This window comes from Hydra vulgaris, chromosome 01 (assembly GCF_038396675.1).
Source record: "Hydra vulgaris chromosome 01, alternate assembly HydraT2T_AEP".
NCBI lineage: Eukaryota > Metazoa > Cnidaria > Hydrozoa > Anthoathecata > Hydridae > Hydra > Hydra vulgaris.
Genome location: NC_088920.1, coordinates 62,481,683 through 62,507,790, shown reverse-complemented (window position 1 = coordinate 62,507,790; position 26,108 = coordinate 62,481,683). Strand labels below are relative to the sequence as shown.

Below are 26,108 nucleotides of genomic sequence, written 5' to 3'. Positions count from 1 at the left end.
CTAAACCGTGGATAATTTTTAAGCACTCTTGAATGCTATTCGGTAAAAAATTTATCAGAGATTATCAAAAATAGTTTTGAAAACTTGCAACATATCTTTAATATACTTGGTTTAATTGAGCTCGAGTATTTTTAGCTTACTTTACAACCACTAAAATTTTTCTCAGTAACTAAAAAAAGCTTCCTAAAATCTAATTTCTCCGCATGGAAAGTATACTGAAAAACTATATATCAAGAAGCTGTATTTTACGTTGTTTAAAATAACTTTAGAATACAAGAAATCACCGGAATATCCATTATTAAACTTCTAAAATGGTTAAAGCTTGCAGGATTAAAATAAAAAACTTAAAACAAATAAAAAGAAACAAAAGTTTTGTGGAATACGAAACTAGTTGTAAATAGTTTTGATATTGATGTAAAAATAGTATTGTAGACATGGAACCAGGTTTTGTAGATATGAACATAAATATTACTACAAGTGCTGAAGATATTATTGTAAATAATGTGAAAACTTTTGATTTAAAATAAATTGGCTCTAATAAAGCAAGCGCTTTGACTAAAAATTATAAAAAATCTCATCATCAAGACCCTATTTATCGAGTGGTTTAATTACAGGATATCGTTTGATTGATTTAGAAATAATCAACTCTGTTGTTTCAACTATTAGATATTTAGAATGCTTGTCATTAGAGTTGTTTATTTCTGAAAATGAAAACAAGAGGTCTAGTTTCTTCTTGCTACTTAATCTGCTGTGTTTGTAATTATTCAAAAGAATTTTACTCATCGAACTTCTACAAACAAAAAAGTTTTCATATTAATAAAAGGGCTATATATACTACAAGATCATGTGGACAAGGCTGTTCTGTGTTCTCAAGATTTGTCTTATTGCTAAATCGATGACTAGGAACAATTATTATAAAACTTTTTTTAACTAACCTTGACGCAAGAATTAAAAGATTTGAAAAATTTTGTTTTAAACTTTATTACTGACCATTTGCTCAATGTAATTTATGTTGCAGCACCATGTGATGTCACTTGGAAGCAATCAGACTGCTCTTCAAGAAATTGAGTTGTTTCTGTTATTTCAATAAAAAAATATAAAATATTAGATGTCGAAGCATGAAAAAAGTGTTTATTATTGTTTTTAAAGTCCCATTATTCTGCGGGCTCTCTCTAGTTCGTTACCAACGAGTTAGAAAGAGCACACAATATATGGATTAGGTCTATTAAGAACATAACCTACAACATATTGATTTCTATTCATATCTATAAAAACTTTAAATTAAACTTAAATATTAAAATATATATTGAAATATATCCAAAATATTTTCTAAAGTTTTTTAGTTGTAATAGTCTATTATTCTATTATTCAAAATATTCTAAGCTATTCTGGTTTTAGATTGTAGTTCGATCAACAAGCAAAAAAACCGTTTAGCTACATTTTAAGTTTTTCATCCGACTCTATATTTTTGTTTTGCGTTGGTATTTTAACGTTTTTTTTTTTAATGCGCCTAAAACTTAATTTATTCAGAGGTACTTCTCACCCACGGCGCGGCACTGTTCATCTTAAAGAAAGTTTTATCTATTTTTAACTATATTAACTAAAAACTTTTTAACACGTGCTCATTACATGATTTAGGATTATTTTATATTAATCTTTTTAATAATAACAAATTATTAAACCTATAAAATCAGGCAATGTTAGCGGCCTATTTTACTTTTTGAGGCTTGTGAGAGTTTTTAATTTTTTTTTTTATTATTATTATTATTTTTTTACGTAATAATACTCCAACTGTCTAATCTTTGTTTTTTAATTTAGAAGATACTATCAATTATTTAATCCTTTGTCTCACTTCGCTAAATACTTTAAGTATTTCAAATTAGACTAATTAACCTTTTTATTTTGATTTAAATTTGATTTGAGGTTCCAGTGTTGTAGTTCTTGCAATCATTATACGCAAGTTCCTCTCTCGTAGTGCTTTTTTACTTTCGTTGCCAGATAAAACATAATCCTTTTTTAAATTTATGCAACCTTGTTTAAGAGAGAAATAAAATAATATTTGGTTTAATTTAATGTGTAGGGGAGGAGCCAATATATGAATTTTAACGCTAAGTTTATGCTAAAATTTGCTTTTTACCTTTTTTTTTTACGAAAGAAAAAAATTCACTATTTTGTTAACCATTATATTTAAGGTTATAAATCTTTCTTATAAGATTTTTATTAAAAAAATTGGTAAAAATAAACAAAAACAAGGTCATAATGTATGTCAAATAGCGATCAAATATCTTCAATACTGTATTCAGTTTTTCTTGAAAACATTCTCGTTGACTCTGAGTCTGTGACGTAAACGTAGGAGATGAGCAAAACACTAGTTAATTCATAAAACAATCAAATCGCTATTTCATTGGATCTTATGTTATCTTTTATTATTGTCAACTAGACCGGGCCGCATCGACGGTAAACTATTTACAACTAAATTTCGAGTATTATAATTCATGGCGGATTTGATAATATTATAGCCGATAGCGTTTACAAGTAATAAAAAAAGTCCGTATCATTTTTTAACAATATAATAAGCTAAGAAAATGAACAAAATTGTATCACAAATTAATTTTCATGCGTTTTTTTTTACTTAATTATTATCTTATCGTTGATATTTTCCCGTATATGTACGATAAAACGACTACAACTAACAAAATCATGGTTTTTTTTACGAGAGCAAATAGTTGCAAAGAAAGCTCAGTTCCAGAACATTCATACAGAACACCTGGAAAAATACAAACCACGACGACGACAAAAACGACGGAAGTGGTTTTGACAGAATGTTGTGTAAAATGTAGACGTAATAATTCATTACTGATAGTTCAAGGAATTTTTAATGTTATATTCATTGTACTTTTTGTAATACTTTTTGTGATATTATCAGAACTGAAATCAAATGTTGGCGAGAATTTGTTTTCAGATAAAAGGACTAGTATTGTAAATAAATCGCCATCTATATCTTATTATAAATCAAACCAAGTTATTGAAGAGTCTGGTTTACAACATAATAATACTAATTCAGCTAATTCCAGTAGTTTCAAAGCAAAAACAACACAGTCAACAAATGCACCTTTAAAAATTTTAGAGATATTAGACGATGAAGATATAGTTGAAGTAAGTAATAATAAAAATTTCAATGAATAACATCTCAGACAATATTAAAATTATTCATTGTCTGAGCTAGTTTGTTGACTATATGCAACGTATAATTCACAAGTATTTAAATTTGTACAAATAATGTACAAATCCACTTTTAAAGCATTGACAATTTGTAAACTAATTACCACTGAATTTTATACTATTTTTTTTTAAATTATTATTATGTTTAACATTCATGATTCCACTCTTCTCTGGTTGAGACAGGTTTCTACCTTACCAATTTTGTTATGACTAATAAATGATTGATTTGTTTCATGATCAATAATTATAAAAATATTGATCTGAAATTCAAGGAAATAACTCTTATTTGAAGGCAAGATTTAAACAAACAACATTAGCATGTTTAATTGCTTATTCCTATACTGTAAATCATACCAGCTTCTAATATTTTATAATTTTTTTTTATTCTTTTAATTCAAACATCTTCCTCATCTCTTCTGATTCTTTATAATGGTAATAGATAGCATTACTATTATGTTCTTTGAACTTGGTTTACCTGCATTTGACACTTTTAAACAATTTAAACTTTTATTTTACAGCTTAGGTCATAATGTATGGCAAAATGTTTGTAAAGAGCAGTTTATGTTGTTTTTAACTGTTTTTTGATTGTATTTTATCTTTAGTTGTACTTTTTTTATGTTTGTTTTTGTTATAAAATAAATTGACAATAATAACAATAATATATAATTGCGAAAAGTTTTAATATAAATAAAATAAACATTTTAATGTATTTAAATTAACTATTATATCTCTTAAAAAGTAACCTAAAAGATATTTAATATTTTATTTTAAAAAAAAAGATCTATTTTAAGATTTAAAAAATCATAATATAAAACTTTATCGATGCATAAAAAATGAAGCTATTGAATAAATAATATTTAAAATAATAGTAATGATAATAACATTGAAAATAGTAATAATAGTAATTACACAAAAAATTGCATCTATCCATATTAGTTAATATATATTTACTTATATGTAAATTAATAGTTTTTATAAATATTTATAACTTTATAACATATGAAGTATTGTATAATGTTTTTAAGTTGTATTCGAAATATTTTAGGTGTTGTATAATTGTATATATTTAGAAATATTATTAATTTACATTATTAAATGTGTATTGATTTATAAGTAAACAACACCAATTTATGCACCTTGTCTAAGTGCTTTGATTATTGAGAAAGATAAAATCAAGATTATTTATTCATATATGTCAAGGTTATTGACTCATCCAACTTTACTTTTCATTATTTTGAGTAAAGATAATTAAATATACTATATTATACATTATCAATTATACTAACTATATTATTGATGTATCTTCATTATCATCAATGTATCTTTATATGTTTAAAAATATCAGTATTTTTACAATATAAATAATTATATATTGTATAGCATGTGAGATCCATGTAATTTTATCACGTAAAAAAAGAAGTCTGATCTCGTTTAAATATTTAAGTAGACACAGTAAGATTAAATAGACAAATCAAAAGTAAATATTATTACTATTATTATTATTAATATTATTATTATTACAATCATTAATATTATATTATATATATATATATATATATATATATATATATATATATATATATATATATATATATATATAAATTTAGGGTTGATTTTATAAATAGTTTTACAACTATTTTACAAACAGTTTTATAAAAAGTTTTACAAGGGATTGATATTTTATAATTTTATTTTAATGAAGTAGATTTTGATATTTTGGACATTTTTTATAACGCGTTAAATTTACTTCAATTTTTAATTCTATATTGAAGTGAAAATGAAAAAACATGCATTATGATTTATTGAATTTTCTATATTATTACTGTAGATGTTTACATAAATGTCAAAAATGTTATGAAATAACAATTATTAGTAAAAGTTCCCCTTTTTTTTAATTTACTTTTTTGCACTTTTGAATATTACTGTTCAAGGTGAAGTAGGTGGTCACAATTTTAGGTAATAGTTGGTTGACTCCACAGAAAAAATTATGTCAAATAAAATTAAAAGGCAAATAAAAGCCTCAGTTTTCATTGAAGGCATATTTGAGGGAACCTTTTATTTTTATAATATATGCGTTAAATACAATTCCAGAATATTCCAGAAGTATTATTTTAAACTTTATTCTTTTTACTATTGGGCTAGCTTGTAAGTAATGAGTAATATTTTATAATTTCAAGAAAGTTCTAAAAGCTTTAAAAAACATCCTTTACTTGATTATATTTACAAACAGTCTATCATATTCTAAAATGGTCTATCATAATCGGATATGTCAAGGTTGTCTGAGGTGACAGCAAAGAGTTGGTTATAATGCTTATATATTGGAGATTTAATGTTGCTGACTGACCTAGATCCAGCAGGCCAAGCAAACTCGTCATATTCATAGAGCTATAGAATACCTCCTGCATTAAATGGAAAGACCTCCAATTTTACATCACATGAACTGATTGCTAGTCATACATTTAGCGGACTATGTCATTAACAAAGATAAGAAGTTATTTTATGTACACCATACCAGGATACACCAGCGGCTAATGCCAGAACATTTTCAAAAACTAACTATCAAAGTTAAATTTTATTCTTAAATGGTGTTGCTCTCGATTTGGTGGGGCTGAGTTCCTAATTAGCTTAAATTAGAACTCTTGATAAAATGCCCAGGGCACCATAAAGTTTACTTCCTCCATGACAATGTATGTCCTCACATAAGAAAACTGATGCAACAAAGTTTATTGGAGCTTGCCTGGGAAGTGTTGCCAGATTTACCTTATATAGTCCCAACAGGTTATTGTTTCTTCTGGTTACTACACAACAGCTGCATGAAAGAAAGATTCAACAACAAGGAGTATTTTTATATTTTGATAAGATACAAATACTGTATCAGTGTCATTCTTTTAATAGGAGCAATAAGAGGTTGTAGATAATAATGGTGCATATATTGTTGAAGATTGATTATGAAATTAAAAGTAAAAACTTTTTATATATTTTTTTGAAAAAGTGCTTATTAGCTTTTTTAATCAACCCAATAATATACTAAATTACAATATTTTGTGATATGTTAGTAGCTGTTTGCATTTTGTTGTTCGTTTTATTTGGTCTGATTTTGAGACAAAACTTAATCTTATGTAATGTTTCATTGAACAGGGTTCCCACTCCACCTTAAAAATCTTTAATATCCTTTAAAAAAAAATCCTCCTTTAAAGTTCTTAAATAACCTTAAAAAAAGGTAAAATTTGAATGCTTTCCTTAATTTCTCCTAATTTATTTTTATTTTTTAATTATCTAGGAAATTTTATTAAAGTGAAGGATTATACTTATTAATAAAAAAGGAAAATATATAGTTCTTTGATAGTTTGCAAACCTATATTTCAAATATATATATATATATATATATATATATATATATATATATATATATATATATATATATATATATATATATATATATATATATATACTGAAATTATACTGGGGCAGCTTTTTTTCATTATTCTTCATATTTTTCTTCTTTTTCTGAAAGAGCCATATGCTATAGGGGAAAGCAAAAAGAGTAAGCAATTGCTGATCTATATACTAGATAGTATATATATATATATATATATATATATATATATATATATATATATATATATATATATATATATATATATATATATATATATATATATATATATATATATATATATATATATATATATACTATCTAGTATATAGATCAGCAATTGCTTACTCTTTTTGCTTTCCCCTATAGCATATGGCTCTTTCAGAAAAAGAAGAAAAATATGAAGAATAATAAAAAAAAAGCTGCCCCAGTAAAATTGTCTTTTTTTTTTTTTTTGACTTTTTCAGCTGATAATTTTAGATATTTCTATTACTTTTGTTGTATTACTTTTGTTAAGAAACCATCTCAATCACATGAAACCACAAGAGTAATACTCAATAACACAAACTGCACGTGCATAGGTAAGTTTTAATTAATGCTATGTTATATTTTAAGTTTGATATAAAATAATGGTTTTTATATCATATATAATTGTTGTTATATTTTCAGGATTTTAATTTTACATTTTTTTCCCTTCTTTTTTTTTATAAAAAGTTATTATTTATATAAATTGTTGCTTAAAATTTGTTTAATGAAATGTTATTGTTTTTATAGTTAATATACAATTTTATAAATTGATGTAAATATCTGTCATATGATAAGATTATATTTATTTGATCTTTCTGCATTAATGTTTGTTTTAAAAGATTTTTCTTTTATTGAGTCTTTTATGAATAGAAAGTTTTTTTATATGTTCTTAATATAATACAGATGTTATTATTTTGAATATTTCCTCAATCCAGATTATATCTCCTCAATCCAGATTATAGTAATATTTATTAAAAATTGTAACTAGTTATTAATAAAAATTTATATTTGTAACAGAAATGCTATTTTTTTGATATTAGGTGCTCCTGGTCCAGTTGGTCCACCTGGAAAAGGTTTGTTTTTTTTTCCCCAAAAAGTTATAGCATATATTGCTTGATTTATAAAATGGTATAAACTTAAAAGTGTTTAAACTTAGTTTATCAAAATATAATCTTATTGTAGAAACATTAGATCTTATTTTTTAAATGTTATTGTTTAAGAGTTAAATAAATTAAATTTTTTTTGAGAAATAAGTTAAATATGTAAAAATTAATTTTTTATTTTATGTATATATATATATATATATATATATATATATATATATATATATATATATATATATATATGTATATATATATATATATATATATATATATATATATATATATATATATATATAGATAGATAGATAGATAGATAGATAGATAGATAGATAGATATATATATATATATATATATATATATGTATATATATATATATATATATATATATATATATATATATATATATGTATATATATAGATAGATAGATAGATATATATTAGAATTCTAAAATTGTTGTTTTTGACCACTGTTATTTACAAGATCATAATAAGTAATTTTTTATTTCGCACTTTAGCAAATGATTATTTTGATTAATTCAAGAAAAAGTTTTAAAAAGTTTCACTTGGTTTGGTTGGGTTTCCATAATGCTATTTTATTAATTAAATATGGCATGGAAGAGTTAAAGCTTATGTGATTTCTATTTTCTTTTAGTTTTTTTGTTTCACTTTACCTTTGTTTTATTTATCAAAGTTAAAAGCTTGGCTAAACTTTTTGTTATTTGTTGTTTTAAATGTTTTTAGGTGCACTAAACTGGATCATCAAATATTGAGTTTTTTTCTCCAATAAATTTTATTTTTTTAAATAAACACAATCATCTATATCTTTTTTGTTTGAGCAACATATTTAAGATAATATATTAAGATATTTAACATATTTAAGATAATATATTAAGTGAAGTAGTATAATAAATTTTTCTTGTTATTTACTCAAAGAATAATTTTTAAATTATCTAAATTTAAATGTTGTTCTTTGAATTTTATGTATTTTACATTTTATACTAAATCAACTAACTACTAATCTCTCCTTTTATAGCTATAACTGGAAAACATGGGAAACGAGGTACTAATCTTAATTATTAATCATATTTTATTTACTATAATGCTCTTTATAAAATCTTGTTACTAATGTTAAATCTTGTTACTAATGTTAAATCTTGTTACTAATGTTAAATCTTGTTACTAATGTTAAATAGTTGCCTAATCAACTGACTTTGTATTGATAAGTTAATTGATTTTTTTTGAAATGCTATAATTTAAATTTTCATGTGTCAAAAACATGTTTTTGTTACACATATTTAATGGTATTAGTACTGTTGATGAAATATATAACCCAACCCATTTAGTAAATGGTTTTTGGTCCTTCCTGAAATTGTTAATGAAACATATAATGTTAATGTAATTATTAATGGAACTGTTAATGAAACATGTAACAACCCATTTAAAAGCGTTTGGTTCTTCCTGAATTTGTTAATGCATTTTTGGAATAAAGGAAGATTTTAAAACAATTAAAGTATTTTCTCATTATATCTTTTGTCATAAAAATATAATAAAAATCTTGACTAGAATGTCAATCTGAAATATGAGTGACTTCATTTTTATGCTATAACTTTGTTGTATATATTTATATGCAATAAAGATATAGCATAAAAATATACGCTATCTATATATTTTATTTATATATTTATTGATCAGTTAATTTTGGGGGGCTATATAATCGCTCAACATTCAACTGCTTAACTCTACTTCCCCTTTCAACATTCAACTGATTTCTCTTTTTTATATAAAACATTGGACTAAAAAAAGTATGAAACCTTTAAACAATTGAATATCACTTGAATGCATCGTATTTTCATTGTGAGTCATAATTGATCTTTCAGTTTGTAAGGAGTACTCCAATTTTACCTGTAAACTATAATGTCTTCTCTGTTATAACCATTTACAAATGGGCATCCTTAATTATTTGACCAATAATATCTTTAACTGAAGAGTGTGTTTCGTAATAGTAATTCTATTAGCTGACAAATTAAATGGGTGTTATTTAACTCTTGCTATTTAACTATTTTCAGCTTCTCTTCTCCATTAATCAATTTGAAATAATGATTCTGTTTAGTTTGATATTATATTAGACTTTTCATAAATCTACTTATTTAAGTTTGTTGTAATTTTGCTAATGTATGAAACAATTGTGAAACTAAATAATTTTTTAATTTTAAAATCCCAATTTCTTTTATACAAAGTTTTTTGTAACCATATCAAGTTGAAATTCTTTGTTAAGTTATTTATGAATATGTAGATTTGTTTTCATATAAATCATTTATGTTACAGAGGTTGCATAATACTAAATTTCTTTCTTGTTTTTTAACACAATGAAGTTTCAGTGGCATAATTTAGAGAAATTTTTCTTTATATCATTAAGCAATAGCAATAGCCAAACAGTTGAGTTTTATTAATTCCATTTCTACCAAATTAAAACTAATCATAATGGTTGGTCAATCAGCTTTATTGTTTAGTGTAATTTAATTTTTAAATTGGCATAAAATTAACCATGTTTTAACAATATGCTTTAAAAATACCGCAATATGCGGTAGTGGTATAGTGGTAGAGCGCTCGCCTCATAAGCGAGAAGTTCCGAGTTCAATCCCCACCACATCCCTAGTAGTACCGCGCTCAACTTGTTTCTCTGTGCAGTGGCTTTGTTCGTAGAGGTTTGTGTTTTGGAGTTATAGAGTTAAAAGAGGGTTGTAACCAAAACTAAAAGTAGCTTCCTCAACTGTAGTGGCCTTCATGGGCCTTGGGGAGGTGAATTGAAATAGAAGGGAAAAAAAAAACAATGAACTAATATGTTTTAAAAGGTATCTTTTAAATTATATTTTTTGTTTTGCAATGTGCAAGTTTTAATTTTTATTTAAAAGTCTTCACTTTTGCTTATTTCAACAGAATATTGTATAAAGTTTTAAGGTTAGTTTAGGCGCTGTCTTTTGTTTTTTTGTTATAGCTTACTAAAAATATATATATATGATTTAAAGTTTTGTAAAATAGTATTTTTTAGTCAGAATTTTTGGAGTCCCTGGCTCTTTTTACAGAAGAACTCTGGATTCAATATTGAGAATTTCCTGCACTATAAATGCCCTGATTTTTTTTCCTAAAGTATTTCTGAAGAGTAATGATTTTGTGACTTTCCGAACCAGAGTCCTTTGGGGGCTCAAATATTTTTTGTAGAATGTTTAGAATATTTACAATATTTAGTAATATATAAAATATGTAGAATATTTAGAATAATTATTTGTTAACTATTTATTTTAATACTGATATTGTTGTATGATGTATATACTTACTACTAATATAATGCAACAAAAGCTCATAACAAGATCTATTTATGTATTCCATTTTATCATTTTGAAGTTGTTAGTTTAATTTAAAGTGTTTAGTTTGTTGCCACCATTGGTTTTCTTACGATTGCAAAGTAAAAAGCCATTTAACTATATAAAAATTTTTGCTTAAAAAATTATAAAATCTTGACATTTTAATTGGCTTTGTATAATATTAAACCTTTGGATTTGATTCAATAGGGAAGAGGAGAGAACAACTGTAATTTAAATTTAGAATATTGTAAAAATGCTGTTTAAAATTTTCTCTTGGTTAATACCCTGAGGTCTTGAGATTATTTCTTATTAGTAAATGTGTTTAACTTGTTTCTCCTTGCTGTGACCTTATTCATCAAGATTCGTGTTTCGAAGTTATAGAATTAAGAGAGGGTCGTAACCACAACTACAGTAGCTTCCTCGCCTGTAGTGCCCTTCTCAGCTTTAGGGAGGTGAATTAAAATAAAAAACATAAATGTGTTCTCGTTTAATTTTTTAATTTTTTTCAAGATTTTTTTATCTGAGTTAGAAAAGGTAGAAAAAGGAATGAAAAGTTTTGCTCTTTTAAAAGAGGCCCTTGAATAATTGTTAAAATATCAAAGATAATAATATTAGAAAATAACTCTGTTGTTTCAGGATAGTTCATAGAAAGGAGGTGGGGAGCAAAATTAAAATTTTTCAGAGAAATATTTTTAATATCTGATTTTACTTCAAATTCTGTAAGATTTAAAAATCAGACCAATTTTTGATTTTTAACTTGATTTATCCAACAGCGATGCGGTAGTGGTGTAGTGGTAGAGAGCTCGCTTCATAAGCGAGAGGTTCCGAGTTCAATCCCCACCACGTCCCTGGTAGTACCGTGCTCAACTTGTTTCTCCACGCAGTGGCCTTGTTCATCAAGGTCCGTGTTTTGGAGTTATAGAGTTGAGAGAGGGTTATAACCACAATTAAGTAGCCTCCTCATCTGTAGTGGCCTTCAGGGCCTTAGGGAAATGAAATAACATTAAAAAAAAAAAATTAAAAACTGTTATTGTTATTAAACTGTTTTATGGCCTACAATTTTATAGGAGAAGCTGGTCCACCTGGTAAAGATGGGCAACCTGGTGCAAGAGGATTAAAAGGAAATCCAGGTATAAGAACCCTGTTACTTTTTCTTTCTTTTTTTTATTTTTATAATTTTTTTTTTGGTTGACTTTTAAAGTACATCTTGATTGTTATATTACAATTAATTATAGGAGGAAAATTTTCGTATTTTAGGTAAACCTGGACCACCTGGTGATTTAGGACCAGTTGGAAGTCCTGGACCTCCAGGTTTACCTGGACCAGTTATGTCTGTAAGTTTAAAGATTTTAATACTATTTAAAAAATTTTAAAAATTATTTTTTAAAACATTCGTTTAAGTTTTTTGTTATTGTTTAATGTTAGGTTATAAATAACTTTTAGATAAATAACCGTCCTGTTGCTCATATAACTGGACATCAAGTAGGAGCTCAATTAAATTCTGAACCAAAAGGTACTAAAACAATGTTCAAAGACTTGATTGTTTACTAATTGCATTCTAAGTTTATGAAGTTAATTTTTTATTTTTTATTTGTTACTCTTTTTATGTAATTTTAAGGTTTGTATGTTTTATTATGTAAATAATGCATATATAATACAACATGTTTACTCACCTCAGTTTCTTTACAGTGGTTAAATCAGTCTATGAAAAAAAATATTTATTTCTCCTTGTGCATATGAGTTGTTTTTTATTCAAATAAGTAAAACTCTTCTTTTGTTTAATTTTTAAATTTTCAACTTGTTTCTCCGCGAAGCAGCCTTGTTTCTCAAGGTTCGTGTTTCTGAGTTTTAGAGTTGAGAGAGGGTTATAACCACTATTAAGTAGCCTCCTCATCTGTAGTGGCCTTCTCAGCCTTGAGAAGGTGAATAACAAAAAGACAAAACAAAAAAAAATGAAAGAAAAAAGCATGTTAGATGTAAATAAAATATTTTTATAGACTTGAATTAAATTATTAAATAATTACATACAAAAGAATACAATTTTTGGGTAACATAACTTGAAACTTAATAATAAATATAAATTTGTTGAAACTTCTTGCAAAAATTGTGTTTAAAGTAATTTTTTATACTTGCCAAAATTAATTTAAACTTGGCTGTCTCATCTGTTTTAAGTATCCACAGTTGTATCAACAGTCCTTTTTTTTTAAAATGTTTGTCACATGTTTTGTCTAAGTATGTACATTTGTACTAAATATAATATTTGTTATGAAATTGCTCATTATAATTGTTGTCATGAATTGAGTGAAAACTGCAATTATTTGCAAACTCAATGCAAAATAGCAGATGCTATTTTGCATTGAGTTTTTAAATAATTAACTAAAAATAATGTTAAAATAAAAATAGTGGGATATGATCATTTGAAATTTCTAATATTTCCAAAAATAAAAACTTTAGTAGCAAAAACATATTTTGTTCATACTTTAAGGCTCTTTATTTTATAAACAAAATTTTAGAAATCCTTTTAGTTTTTTATTGTATACAACTTTAGACTTACTTTAATAAAACTTTGACATTTAATTTTCAAATGTCACATTTTATCCATAATGGCTACCTAAAAAATCTAAAAAAATCATTTGCAAATATAAAAAGCTGATTTTAGATGGGTCAATAAACAAAATCTGCAATTTAAGCTGTGAAAAGACATATTTTTTTAGTTTCTATAAATGATAGGCTTGCAAATTTTCAGATATTTACTGATATGATACCACTCTCTAAAAAATTATGGGCGACAGCTAAAACTTGATAAACTAAAAATAGCTTTGGGTAAAACTTAAGAAATTGTGTCTTTACTTCAAAACACTGGTAACCTAGGATCAACACTGATTTTATTAAGAATTTTTTTTTCTACTGATTATTTAATCAGTAAAATAGACTTTATTACAGTGATTTCAGAAAAAAAAAATAGTGGGTACTCATAGGATAACTACAAAATAAGAACAATGAAGTTTGCACAAAATGCATTAAAGACAAATATATATTGTAATACAAAGTGTATATATATGTAAAAGTATTTTATAATCAGTACTAGAAATAAGTATTGAATTAAGCCTGAATTAAACTCAGTTATCAAATAGTCCTAGCCCCTTCCCCCTTTCCCTCCCTCCCCTTCCCCATCCATTTACTTTTTAATATGCACATTATTTCCCAGAACCTAGAAAAAATTGTAATTAAACTCCTTATACTGTGTATGGTTTTATGTCTGATGCATGAAGTGCCTTTGTGCTCAAACACTACTAAACATTCACATTTAAAAGCTGTGACATAAATAACAAGCAAGTTATTGAGTGTTTTTTTTATATCTTTATTTTATACATAAAGTTTATTATTTCTTATTTATTGTACCAAAACTCATGAAAACTTTGAATTTAATAATGGAGTTTGATAATCACAGCATGGAATAAATCACCTTTAATCAGTGGTAATGAGATATAGTTCCAGTAACTCTTCCAGTGGATGATTTTAATAAAAAAAACTTGTCAACAAATAGACTAATGAAGAGACCATCATTACATAGTCAAAAATCAAGCAGCTTATTTGCAGTATCTAAAAATAACATTACCAAGTAATCATGTTTTAGTATTTTAGATTTAACTGAAAATTTCAGTTTTTAATTCAAGATGCAGTACAAGGTTTCCATTGGAACAACAGTCAAGTAACATTGCATCAGACAAAATGTAAAAGTGTTTGTATCATCTCAGATAATTTGTAACACAATGCAATCTGACTTCGCTCTTTCATTTATGAAGTAATAAAACATATAGAGTTATTGCCTTACTTGGACTATTGCATTTTTTTTAGTGATGGTGCAGGTTCACAATAAAAAAATTAAAAAGACAAATTTATGTCTTTAATCTAATTTATGTCACCATGAACAAAATTAGGAGGTATCTGCAGAATGGTATTTATTTACTACATCACATGGAAAGAGTGGTAATGATGGCGTTAGGAGCTCTGTCAAAAGTCTTGTAGCAAGGGCCATTTTACAATCACTAGTAGATCCTATCAGTTCACTTTAGAAATTGTATGATTGGTGTAGACAAAATATAAAAGGAATACATTTTTAACACATTTCATATGATTCAATTGTATTAAATTACATGTTTAAACTAGAAGAACATGCTAATTTTCAACAATTCCAGGAACAAGAAAGAACCATTGTTTTTTACCACAATTATACTTTACCAATAAGATGAGTGTCATTTGATATTGCATACTCATGTAAATGTTTTTACAAAGCAGCATAAGCTTTCCTTTCACCAGGAATTGCTACAGCGTGTGTTTATGATGCGAAATGTTTTATAGGCAATGTTGTGGAAATATCTGAAGAAAATCAAGATATTCTTATCAATTATTATTATCATGATATTAATTAGTAAAGAAAGTTGACTAAAAGTTTTTCTTTACATTTTTACTTAATAAGCTACTTATATCCTTCATGCATCAGACATAAAACCAGATACACTGTGTAAGGAGTTACAAAGAAAATACTGCAATATAATTTCCCACTAGACTACAAGGTATATAGGGTATATATATGTTGTTGTTTTTTGCTGTAGAATTACAAGATTCTGATTCTGATTCCTCTTGCATATACAAGATTCCAATAGGAATTAATTAATGGTTCTAATATATTATTTATAGCATATGGAACATTAAATTCTATTAGATTTTTTTATAGATCATATAAAATTTTATCAAATATATTTTTTAAATTTGAAACACAAAAAAAGTTGACTATCAAAGCTATGATTCAAAGTTTGACTCATAGCTATGATAATCAATTTTTTTTGTGTCACAAACCCTGCTAGAAGATAATGAAAGTGGAATCATTTCTGAGCCAAGGTAACAAATGTGATTTTAAAAATTCTTTATTGCAGCATTTGAAATGACCTTGTTGATCTTAGAATATTGTTTAATTTTTGAGAAAAGTATAAGGTCATTAGCTAAAACATCACTTGGCATCGAACAGGCGATCCAGGCTGACACATAGACATAAGTAGCAAAGATACAAAGTTTGCTCAAGTTTTTCTGTTGTTTCACAATCACTTGAATTCATTTCAAAATAGGTAAATCTCATACAGTAGATAAATTTAGCCATCCACCTAGCCATGTTATAAGCTTCCAGCAGGCGAAAGTGATACTGCTTATATACCACCCCCTAGATAGTGGAAAACCTAAAACTAAAAGGCACTACTTGATTATCTCTTTGTAGTCTTCTTTTGGCTAGTACAAAGAGTCATCTGGTAAAGAAAGATTGCAGAAAGGAGTTAACCTTTAAAATATAGAAACGAGGTCGCAATTTTTTGCTGACCTCAAACACTTTTAGGTAGACCCTAATTGCGAGGGTTGTGTATATATATATATATATATATATATATATATATATATATATATATATATATATATATATATATATATATATATTTATATATTTATATATATATTATATATATATATATATTATATATATATATATATATATATATATATATATATATATATTATATATAATAATTTATATATATAAAAGTAATATGTGGGTGTGTATATATAAATATATATATCATCATCATTATAAGTATATCTATTTTTCTAAGGCATTCTAAGAACATTAGGAAGAACAAGCGACACTAGTTTCGGCTTACTCGCTGGTAATTTTTCTATAAATAACGGAAGGTTGTCTGTTCCAGAATATGGATTTTATTATGTGTACTCTCAAGTATTTTTCCAAGCAGACGACAAGAAAATGGATCCAGTGCTAACTCATTATGTTTACTTATTTCGTAAAAACAGTAAATTTGTCATTTTACGGGGGTATGCTACTAAAGCAGTACATATTCAAAATGATCAGGGCTTTTATACCACTTATGCAAGTGGATTGTTTAGACTTATGAAAGACGACATTATAGCCATAGGTGTTTCAGAAGAGCACCTTGGTTTTGTAGATTATGATGAATCAGCAACTAGTTTTGGTGCCTTTAAAGTATAAATAAAAAAGAATAAGTGATATGTTTGATGCTCATTCAAGTGGCGGTAACGAAGTTCTCGTTACAATGATTAAAAGATAACTATTGATGCCGATGTGCAACTTCGATGCATAGAAATAAATGACAAATAGAAACAGTTTTGGAACACAAATATCTTTTATTTATTTTTATAATTTATCTTTTTTACATGTCAATATATATTTTTAATGCTTTTAATCTTTCGCAATGCCGAACAGCGTTTTTTCAGCTATTTTTTTACGAGAGTTTTGTAAATTGTTAACTTTTTATATTTTGTAATATTTTCTTATATGTGATATATATATATATATATATATATATATATATATATATATATATATATATATATATATATGCATGCTTATATACACTCCAGGTCAAAATTTTGAGACCGTTCATGAGATAATTGGAATTATATAACTACATTTTTGGAATTATATAACTGGAATTATATAACTACATTTTTGCAGTTATATCATATATAGATAACTTATTATATGTGTGTATATATACATATATATATATATATATATATGTGTGTGTGTGTGCTTGCGTGTATGTATATTTTTTTATGTGTTATAAATTATTCTATTTTTCTTTAAGGGTCTCAATCTTTTAACGTGTAGTGTGTGCCTCTATATATATATATATATATATATATATATATATATATATATATATATATATATATATATATATATATATATATATATATATTATTTTACAGTATTTTATGTATGTACATATTAAATTTTAAGTATAGAAATATGTTCTGTGTTTTTTGCTCGCACGGTTTTTTTTCTAAATTCGCTTTAAAATAGAAAGTTTATTTTTAAATATTTTGTTTATTAATATGATTTCACTTATATCCTGAGACACGTATATTGCCTCACTTTTGCTATTTTATCTTATTTGCTGTTTGCTCGTTATCCCTTCTATTTTATTAGAAACAATTCCAGATGAATGAATTGTTTTATCTTAAGCTATTATTTTCTGCACGTTACAGTTTCCATTTCGACTATATGACTTGTAACTCTTGTAGCCCAGAATAAATTTTAATGGATTAGACATATCTATGAGATTTTATAGTTATCATTATTTATTCTGATTTTTTCTCTGATTGTAATATGTGATTGAGAGTAACATTGCATCTCTACTCAATGTTACAGATGTACCAGTACATTTTAAGATAAATTTTTAGGCTCGACTATAATGATGGAGATAATTCCTCATAAGAGGTTTTTCAATTGTAAATGTAAAATAGTGGGTTAAGATTACCTGACTTATTTTTTGACTAGTTCTCGGTCGTAGAATTTTTTTTTAATTAGTGACAGGGCATGGTCGCAGAATCTTTTTTTTAGGACACTAATATTTTTTTTAATGGTAAAACTTTAGTTAAATTGAAAAATCTGGCAATTTTTATAATAAAACTTTTTCAAAAAATGATAGAGCAGCGTTTAAGTGCATAAATGCTGAGGTAATTTTAAATAAAACCCACACTAATAGTAACATTTAACCGGGTAAGTACCCTGGCAGGGTACTCCAAGTGGTACACAAGTAAAGATTGCAAAGAATTTCGTTCATGAAGGAAAATATCGAAATTCATTGCAAAAAGACTTGGTCTACAATATTTTCAACGTTGGTTATGTAAGAGTTGTTGGACTAGCTACTAAAGTGCTTCTCATCGGGTATAGCCTTCACTAATAGAGATGTACCAACATAAATTCTAATAAAGATACCACACTCTCTACATATCGGCCGCCAAAACACCTGCGTTTCATGAGCAGCGCAATAACTGACGATGAGCTCTCACCTGATGAGATCAATGGCGTTGAAAATATTTATAGGGTGTTTTGAGCAGAAAGTCAAAATAATTTCGTCGAAAAAATTGACAACCGGCCAGAATCATTCAAAGGTATCAAGCAATGTCTCACATTGTAAAACCTAAGCAAATTCGCTAATCATGAATTAACATACCAACATGTTGCTTTTTGAGCTAAACGTTTCAGGTCGATATACATAAACCTGCTGAACTATTCTAAGGGGGTATCCTTCACTAGCAATTATGTAGAGAACTAGCTAGAGAATAAGATATTTTTCCCCCATTGATAAACGGACGTAATTTTAGCAGCTTAGTGTTAAAAGTTGGTATTTGGCTTTTTAGAAATAAAGGAAATGTTTATTTAGCACAAAAAAAATACAAATGTTATTCATAGAGCAAGTGAGAAGTATTCATAGACTTACTTCGTGATATCTAGAAAATACTTAATGCACGTATAGATAATATCGAGAGAAAAAATCATTAGAGTAAATAAAAAAAGTAACATATTGGAAAAAATATAAAAGATATAAAGAGAAAATAAATTTCTATGAACATTCAATTGACCAAAAGGTAAAAACTGATAATGAGACCGAAAAGAGATAGACATCGAAAGTCCAAATTATATCACAGAAGTAGAAAGTATTAGGTCAGGAGAAGAAAGTCTACATATCGTTTACTACGATGTTTAGACTTTCTATTCCTGACTTTACTGATACGGGGGATATAGGGTGTGTGACCCCTATCCCTTTAAAGAATGCTTTTTAAAGTTATAATCAGTTTTTTCAGAAACTTAGACTGCCAGTCGATATTTGACACAATTCAGTCGGCAGATTTTTAGTTTTGAGGACCTTTTTCTTTTCTTTTTTTTTTAAAAAAAATAAAAGAAAGAATCGGCAGTTTTTTTAAGGGATTCTCGTCCCCCTGATTGCCCCTGATTGTGTAGGGTTTTAAAAAAAGCACAGTTTTGAACCATAGTTTTGAAATTGGTCAGCAATGGATATAAATAAAACATTTTAAATGAAAAAACGGGGGTCTCGATATTTACTCGAACTAAGATTTCTTGCAAGAGACAACAAGCCTGCGTAAAAAGCATAAGTTTAGAAGGTGAAAATATTTTCATCAGGTATGACAAGCTTGTTATATTAAAAAAGGTTTAAAATAAGTCAAAGTTACATAGTTTAAAAACTAATTTTTTATAATATTAATTTTAAATATTATATATTTTTATATTAATGGCTAACAAAACAAATATAAAGAATTTTTCAGAAATTTTTAATAAAAAATGCACTTTTTTTTTAGTAATGTTAATGAATTTTTTAAGACGTCATAATCTTCTATAATTATTTTAATGTTAAAGAAGTATCTCACCATATGAATGCTCTGGATCTGGGTCTGGATGAAGTTAACCCTGATGTTGTAAAAGCGGTCTCAGATATTATAGAGAAACCTCTTTTTAAAATTTTTAATCTTTCCCTAAAAAACGGCATTTTTCCTGACCAACTAAAATTAGCAAAAATAATTCAGATATACAAAGGCGGTGATGACTCAATAAAATCTAACTACAGACCAATTTCCATACTTTCTTGTTTTTCCAAAATACTAGAGCGTATTATGAACAACAGACTGTACAATTATCTTGAAAAAAACAACATTCTTTATCATAAACAGTTTGGATTTCACAACAACCATTCCACGGAACATGCAGTAATTGATCTTGCCAACCAAATTTTAAATGGTTTTGATAACGACAGTTACACACTCGGAATTTATCTAGATCTATCAAAAGCATTTGATACTGTCAACCACAAGATTCTAATTTATAAACTACACAATTATGGAGTAGTTCACTCCAATTTAAAGTGGCTGCAATGTTATTTACAAAATCGTAAACAAGGAGTACCATATGACTTAACATGTTCCCCATTTGAATCAATAAATTGCGGAGTTCCTCAAGGATCAATACTTGGACCCCTGATGTTTTTAATTTATATTAATGATATTTATTTGTCTTCAAAAATACTTAATTAAATTATTTTTGCTGATGACGCAAATGTTTTCTTTTCTGACTCAAATTTAAAAAATATTTTTTATATTGTAAACACAGAACTAATATATCTCAATGAGTGGTTTGAAGCAAATAAACTTTCATTAAATATTGAAAAAACGAAATATATTTTGTTTGCTAAGTCATCTAAATCCGAGAACCTTCCACTTAAATTACCTGAACTAACAATTAACAATATTAAAATAAAAAGAGTTTTTTCAATGAAAATACTAGAAATAATTTTCGATGAGAATTTAAATTGGAAAAGCCAAATAAAGCTAGTCGAGAACAAAGTTTCAAAGACCCTGGGGATTATGTACAAGACAAAACATCTTTTAAATAATTTATGTTTAAAAAGTTTATACTTTTCATTTATACATAGTCATATTAACTATTGTAATATTGCCTGGGCAAACAATCATTTATCTTTCCTGAAAATTATTTATACAAAACAAAAGCAAGCAAGTAGATTAGTTTTGGGCGCAAGTAGATACGAAAGTGCCGAGCCGTTACTCAAGGAAATAAATGCTCTAAATGTATACAAACTAAATATATACCATAACTTGTTATTTATGTTTAAACTTCAAAATGAAATGATTCCAAAATATTTTTTTTAAAGTTTCACTCGAATTAATCATAAATATGAAACAAGACATTCAATGAGTAATTACTACATCCCACTAACATCACTCAAAAAATCTGACTTCTCGACTATATGCCGGGGACCACGCTTGTGGAATTCAGTTCTTGACGAAAATATGAAAAAAATAAAATCTATTGCTACATTTTAAAGAACTATAAAAAAACACTTACTAAATTTAAACATTACGTACATTCTCACATTTTTTTTTAAAAAAATCGAAATAATTTTGTATTTTTAATTTTTTATGTACTTTATTTAATTTTAATATTGTATTGAATATGTATATGCATATGAAGCGAATTAATTTTTTTTTTTTTGTTTATTGTCTTTAATATGTATACGAATATGTACAGATTTGTAATTTTTTATTTGTTATTTCATATTTTAACTTTATCTTAAATTTCTTCTTTTTTTAACTTTAAGTTCTTTTTTTTAACTTTAAGTTCTTCTTTAACCTTCTAAAATTTCTAACCAATTTTTTTTTTTTTTAAACTTGATAATTTCACTCTTTTATGTAATATTGGAAAATGTAAAATTTAATTGTATTTTTTTTTTTTTGTATTTCACAAAGGGGCTTGATGATAAGTCATTTTGACTTCTACTTGCCCCAGTCAGCTTGTAATTATATATATTTGTTTAAATTTATAGATAACATTGTAAAATGTGTAAAATGACGAAATAATGACGAAATAAATAAATAAATGCGTAACAAATTTTTTAAATTAATGCTAAAAAGCATACGTTCTGAATTTAAGGTAATATGCTCATCAAATACATGGAGCCAAAATGAAAGCAACCCTAATTTTTGTAGCATTGGTGGTGGTGTATACTTCATTAAAAAAAAAAAAACTCTTGGAGTCGAAAACGTAGAAAATTATCAGCTACCGAATTATTAAATTCTTAAAAACTATTTTAAATATATAATATTTTAAATGCTTTATTACTGCTTTACCATACTTGAAAAAAAAATCGTTCCAAACATATTTAAATTGGTACTTGAATATAGGAAATTACAAACAACTTTACAATTTAAATTTTTTTTAAATGTTAAACCAGATAACAATGTCAAACGTGTTTTAAAGACATAATACAATTTGCAAAATGATCACGGCATTCGTAAACTAGTTAATCAAACTAATTTAATAAAATATCGCATTTCATTTTGAAGAGCCTTACATTTGAATAAGTGAGCTTTGAAAAATTTTGACTGTTCTTAAGAAATTAACTTTATTCAAACAAAAGCTTCATCGTTCATTTTGTTTTTTAGTTAAATTATATATTTATTTTCTTCTAGTTTTATTTTAATTTTTTCTTAACTTTATATCAAATACTGCATTTTTAATAATATTGTAAATTTAACAATTTTTTAATTTTTACTAAACACTTTTGGTTAATATATTTTGAAACTGTGTAAGGCATCTTTATATATATAATAGAATCTTTTTATTTATTTATATATCTAAAATTTTACTTATTTTTTTAATTCTAAATTATTTATCTTCAAGTATAATAGCTTGATTGAAATATAGCTTGAGTTTTTTTATTTTATATGAAAATTTAAAATTGTAAACTTATTTATAATACGAATTATTATTTATTTTATATAAATTTTTAACACGACTTTTGGTCGTTGTTAAAATTATTAACAAGACTATAGGTCTTGTTAGCAATTTTAACAACGAATAAAAGTACGCATGTTCTTTTACGAGCATATGTGTACTTTTATTTCTTAATAACGATCACGTAAAGTTTTTATTATTTTTTTGTATTTAAGATTTTATAACGGAGAGCTTTTTTATATGTATTAAATAACAAAAAGTAAGGTAAAACATCACAAAAAACAAGGCATTCAAAGCGGAATCATAAAAGCGCGATATAAGCGTATAAAAGCGATATAAGCGACCCATTTCTAATCTTTTCATATGACTTTTTTAAAAAGGAAAAGTACTAACGGAAATAAATAGGCAGATTAATAAATTTAATATTAACGCATTTAAGAATTATTTACTTAAAGTAAACTGGAAACAACTCATTACATTGTAAAGATGCAAATAAAGCGCTTAAAGTTTAATAAAACTATTTCATTAACGCGTAAGATAAAGCGTTTCCGATAAAGGAAATCAAAACCAAGCTCAAAAGTTTACGAAGACCATGGATTTCAAAAGGTTTTATTAAATCTTTTATTAAAAAACAAAAAAAAGCTTCATAAAAAAAATTAAAAAAAAATTATTAAAACGAAAAAAAGTTTCAAAAACCTGCTTGAATAACTAAAAAATATATTACTCAAATTTTTTACAAAATAATATCGGAAATGATAAAAAAAAAGCTTCGGATATAATAAAGGAAGTAAGAGGTCGTCCATAAATTACGTCACGCTTAAGGAAGGGGGGGGGGGGATTAGACAATTTTGCGGCGATTTGTTACGAGGGGCCCTCCCCTCAATTTTGTGACGCAACATTTTTTTTTTAATTTAAATTTAGAGAAGACTTTCTTTTAATGAAAAGAGTATCTGATCGAACCCAAACCCTTAGTTGATGTATCTAAATGTTGATTGTAAAATAAACTACGCCTAAATCTTACTTAGTCGATGTGTACACTCCGTTAACGGAGTAGTTACCGCATGTTAACGGACTGTTACGGCTGTAACAGTCTATGTGCAGTACACGTTCTGCGCTTTGTTTTTATATGGTAAGAACTTTATTTAGTTAGTGCACAAAAGTGTGCAGCAACAAAAAATATCCTTTTTGCACTAATTAAAAAAGAAGATACGATACCGAGAGGCGACCTGGAACCCTCGATTTACTAGACTGATGCGGAATCCACTTGACCACATTAACGATGTGAGCAGAACGAAAATTGTATTTATAAAATAATATTTTTGCGTATATATTTTATTATTATGTATTATATATTATATATATAATATTTTGCATGTATTATATATCGGAAGAATAGGTTTTTAAAATTGGTATCATGTTTAAGATAGCGATATTAGTTTATACAATTTTACGCGGAACTTTTGGGGTGAAAAAAAAACATTAAACACCCTAAAAATAAATTAAATCAAGAAAGCTCAGAAAATTATAGACATTATTATATTTAAAATGGTTTTGTAATTTTTAAAATTTTGTACCCCACTCGCCTAAAAAAAATAATTTTTTATTTAGGAAGGAGGGGGCACAAATTGATACGTAATATTAGAGGGGGGGGGGGAGGGTTCAATAAAGTGTTACGGATGCGTTACGAGGAAAGTGGGGGGGGGGGGGAAGGGGGTCAAAAAATGTCAAAAACAGTGTGACGTAATTTATGGACGACCCCTAAATGGAAAAGAAAGATCATGGTAATACATGACTAACATACTACTGTGATCAAAAAGTAAGGTGAATTTTTAATTTAAACTTCCCGCCTTATTCGAATCGTCCAATCTTTTTTATTTTTAAGTTGGTAGGAATGTCATTAACATTTGCGCCAAATTACATGTCAAACTCATAATTATTTTTTTTTGTTTACGCTTGTTTCTGAAGTACCAAAAGTGCATTCGGCGATTTTCACGATGTCTAATTTTGTTGAGCAAAGAAGTGCTATTAAATTTTGTTTGCGGAATGATATTTCTGCTGCTGAAACGTATCGAATGTTGCAAAAGGCCTTCGGTGAAGAGACTATGTCTCAAAAAAATGTTTACAAGTGGTACAAAGACTTCAAAGAAGGCCGAGAACGTGTTGATGACTTGGAACGCTCCGGACGACCATCGACTTTGATTGATGATCGCCACATCAACAAAATCAAAGAATTGGTGCTTGCAAATCGTCAGTTAACCATTCGAGACCTTGTTGACATGGTTGGAATATCATTTGGGTCGGTGCAAGCGATTTTGAAGGACCATTTGGGCCTCAGAAGACTCAAATCACGTTTGGTGCCGAAATTTCTCAATTTCTTTGAAAAAGAGCGTCGCGTTAAAACGTGTTAAGCAATGCTTTCTGACTATCAAGACGTCTACAAACAAATTATTACTGGCGATGAGACTTGGGTCTACGCATACGACCCTGAAACAACCGAGCAATCGAGTGAATACCGTGAAAAAGGCGAGCCGAGACCGAAGCAACCACGTCAAAGTTGCTCAAAAATCAAGGTCATGTTGACTGTTTTCTTTGATTATTGTGGTGTCGTGCACTACGAATTCCTTCCAACTGGCCAAACTGTCAACAAGGAATATTATTTAAGCGTTATGCGACGTTTGCGTGAAGCTATTCGCAAAAAGAGACCGGAATTATGGGCCAATAACTCTTGGATTTTGCACCACGATAATGCGCCTTCGCACACAGCACTGGTTCTTCGTGAGTTTTTCGCCAAAAACTCTACCCATGTTGCTCCACAACCACCGTATTCGCCCGACTTAGCACCGTGTGACTTCTGGCTGTTCCCAAAGCTCAAGAGACCACTCCG

At 26.8% G+C, this 26,108-nt stretch overlaps 2 protein-coding genes across 3 annotated transcripts; both read left to right on the top strand.

Moving 5' to 3' along the window:
- The first annotated feature begins 2,462 nt into the window (after nt 1-2,462).
- Nucleotides 2,463-18,030, top strand: LOC101238716 (uncharacterized). Of its 2 annotated transcripts, XM_065788875.1 has the most exons (8): nt 2,463-3,156; nt 7,116-7,179; nt 7,666-7,698; nt 8,763-8,789; nt 12,159-12,221; nt 12,349-12,425; nt 12,535-12,604; nt 16,749-18,030. In XM_065788875.1, the coding sequence occupies exons 1-8, from the start codon at nt 2,617-2,619 to the stop codon at nt 17,138-17,140; spliced, it is 1,266 nt and encodes a 421-aa protein (XP_065644947.1). In that variant the 5' UTR covers nt 2,463-2,616; the 3' UTR covers nt 17,141-18,030. The 2 variants fall into 2 exon arrangements, with proteins under 2 accessions (XP_065644947.1, XP_065644948.1); XM_065788876.1 differs by lacking the exon at nt 8,763-8,789.
- A 7,188-nt stretch (nt 18,031-25,218) lies between these two features.
- On the top strand, nt 25,219-25,632 carry LOC136074608 (protein GVQW3-like). Its single transcript, XM_065786942.1, has one exon. It carries the CDS (start codon nt 25,219-25,221, stop codon nt 25,630-25,632), a length of 414 nt encoding a protein of 137 aa, XP_065643014.1.
- The last annotated feature ends 476 nt before the right edge of the window (nt 25,633-26,108 follow it).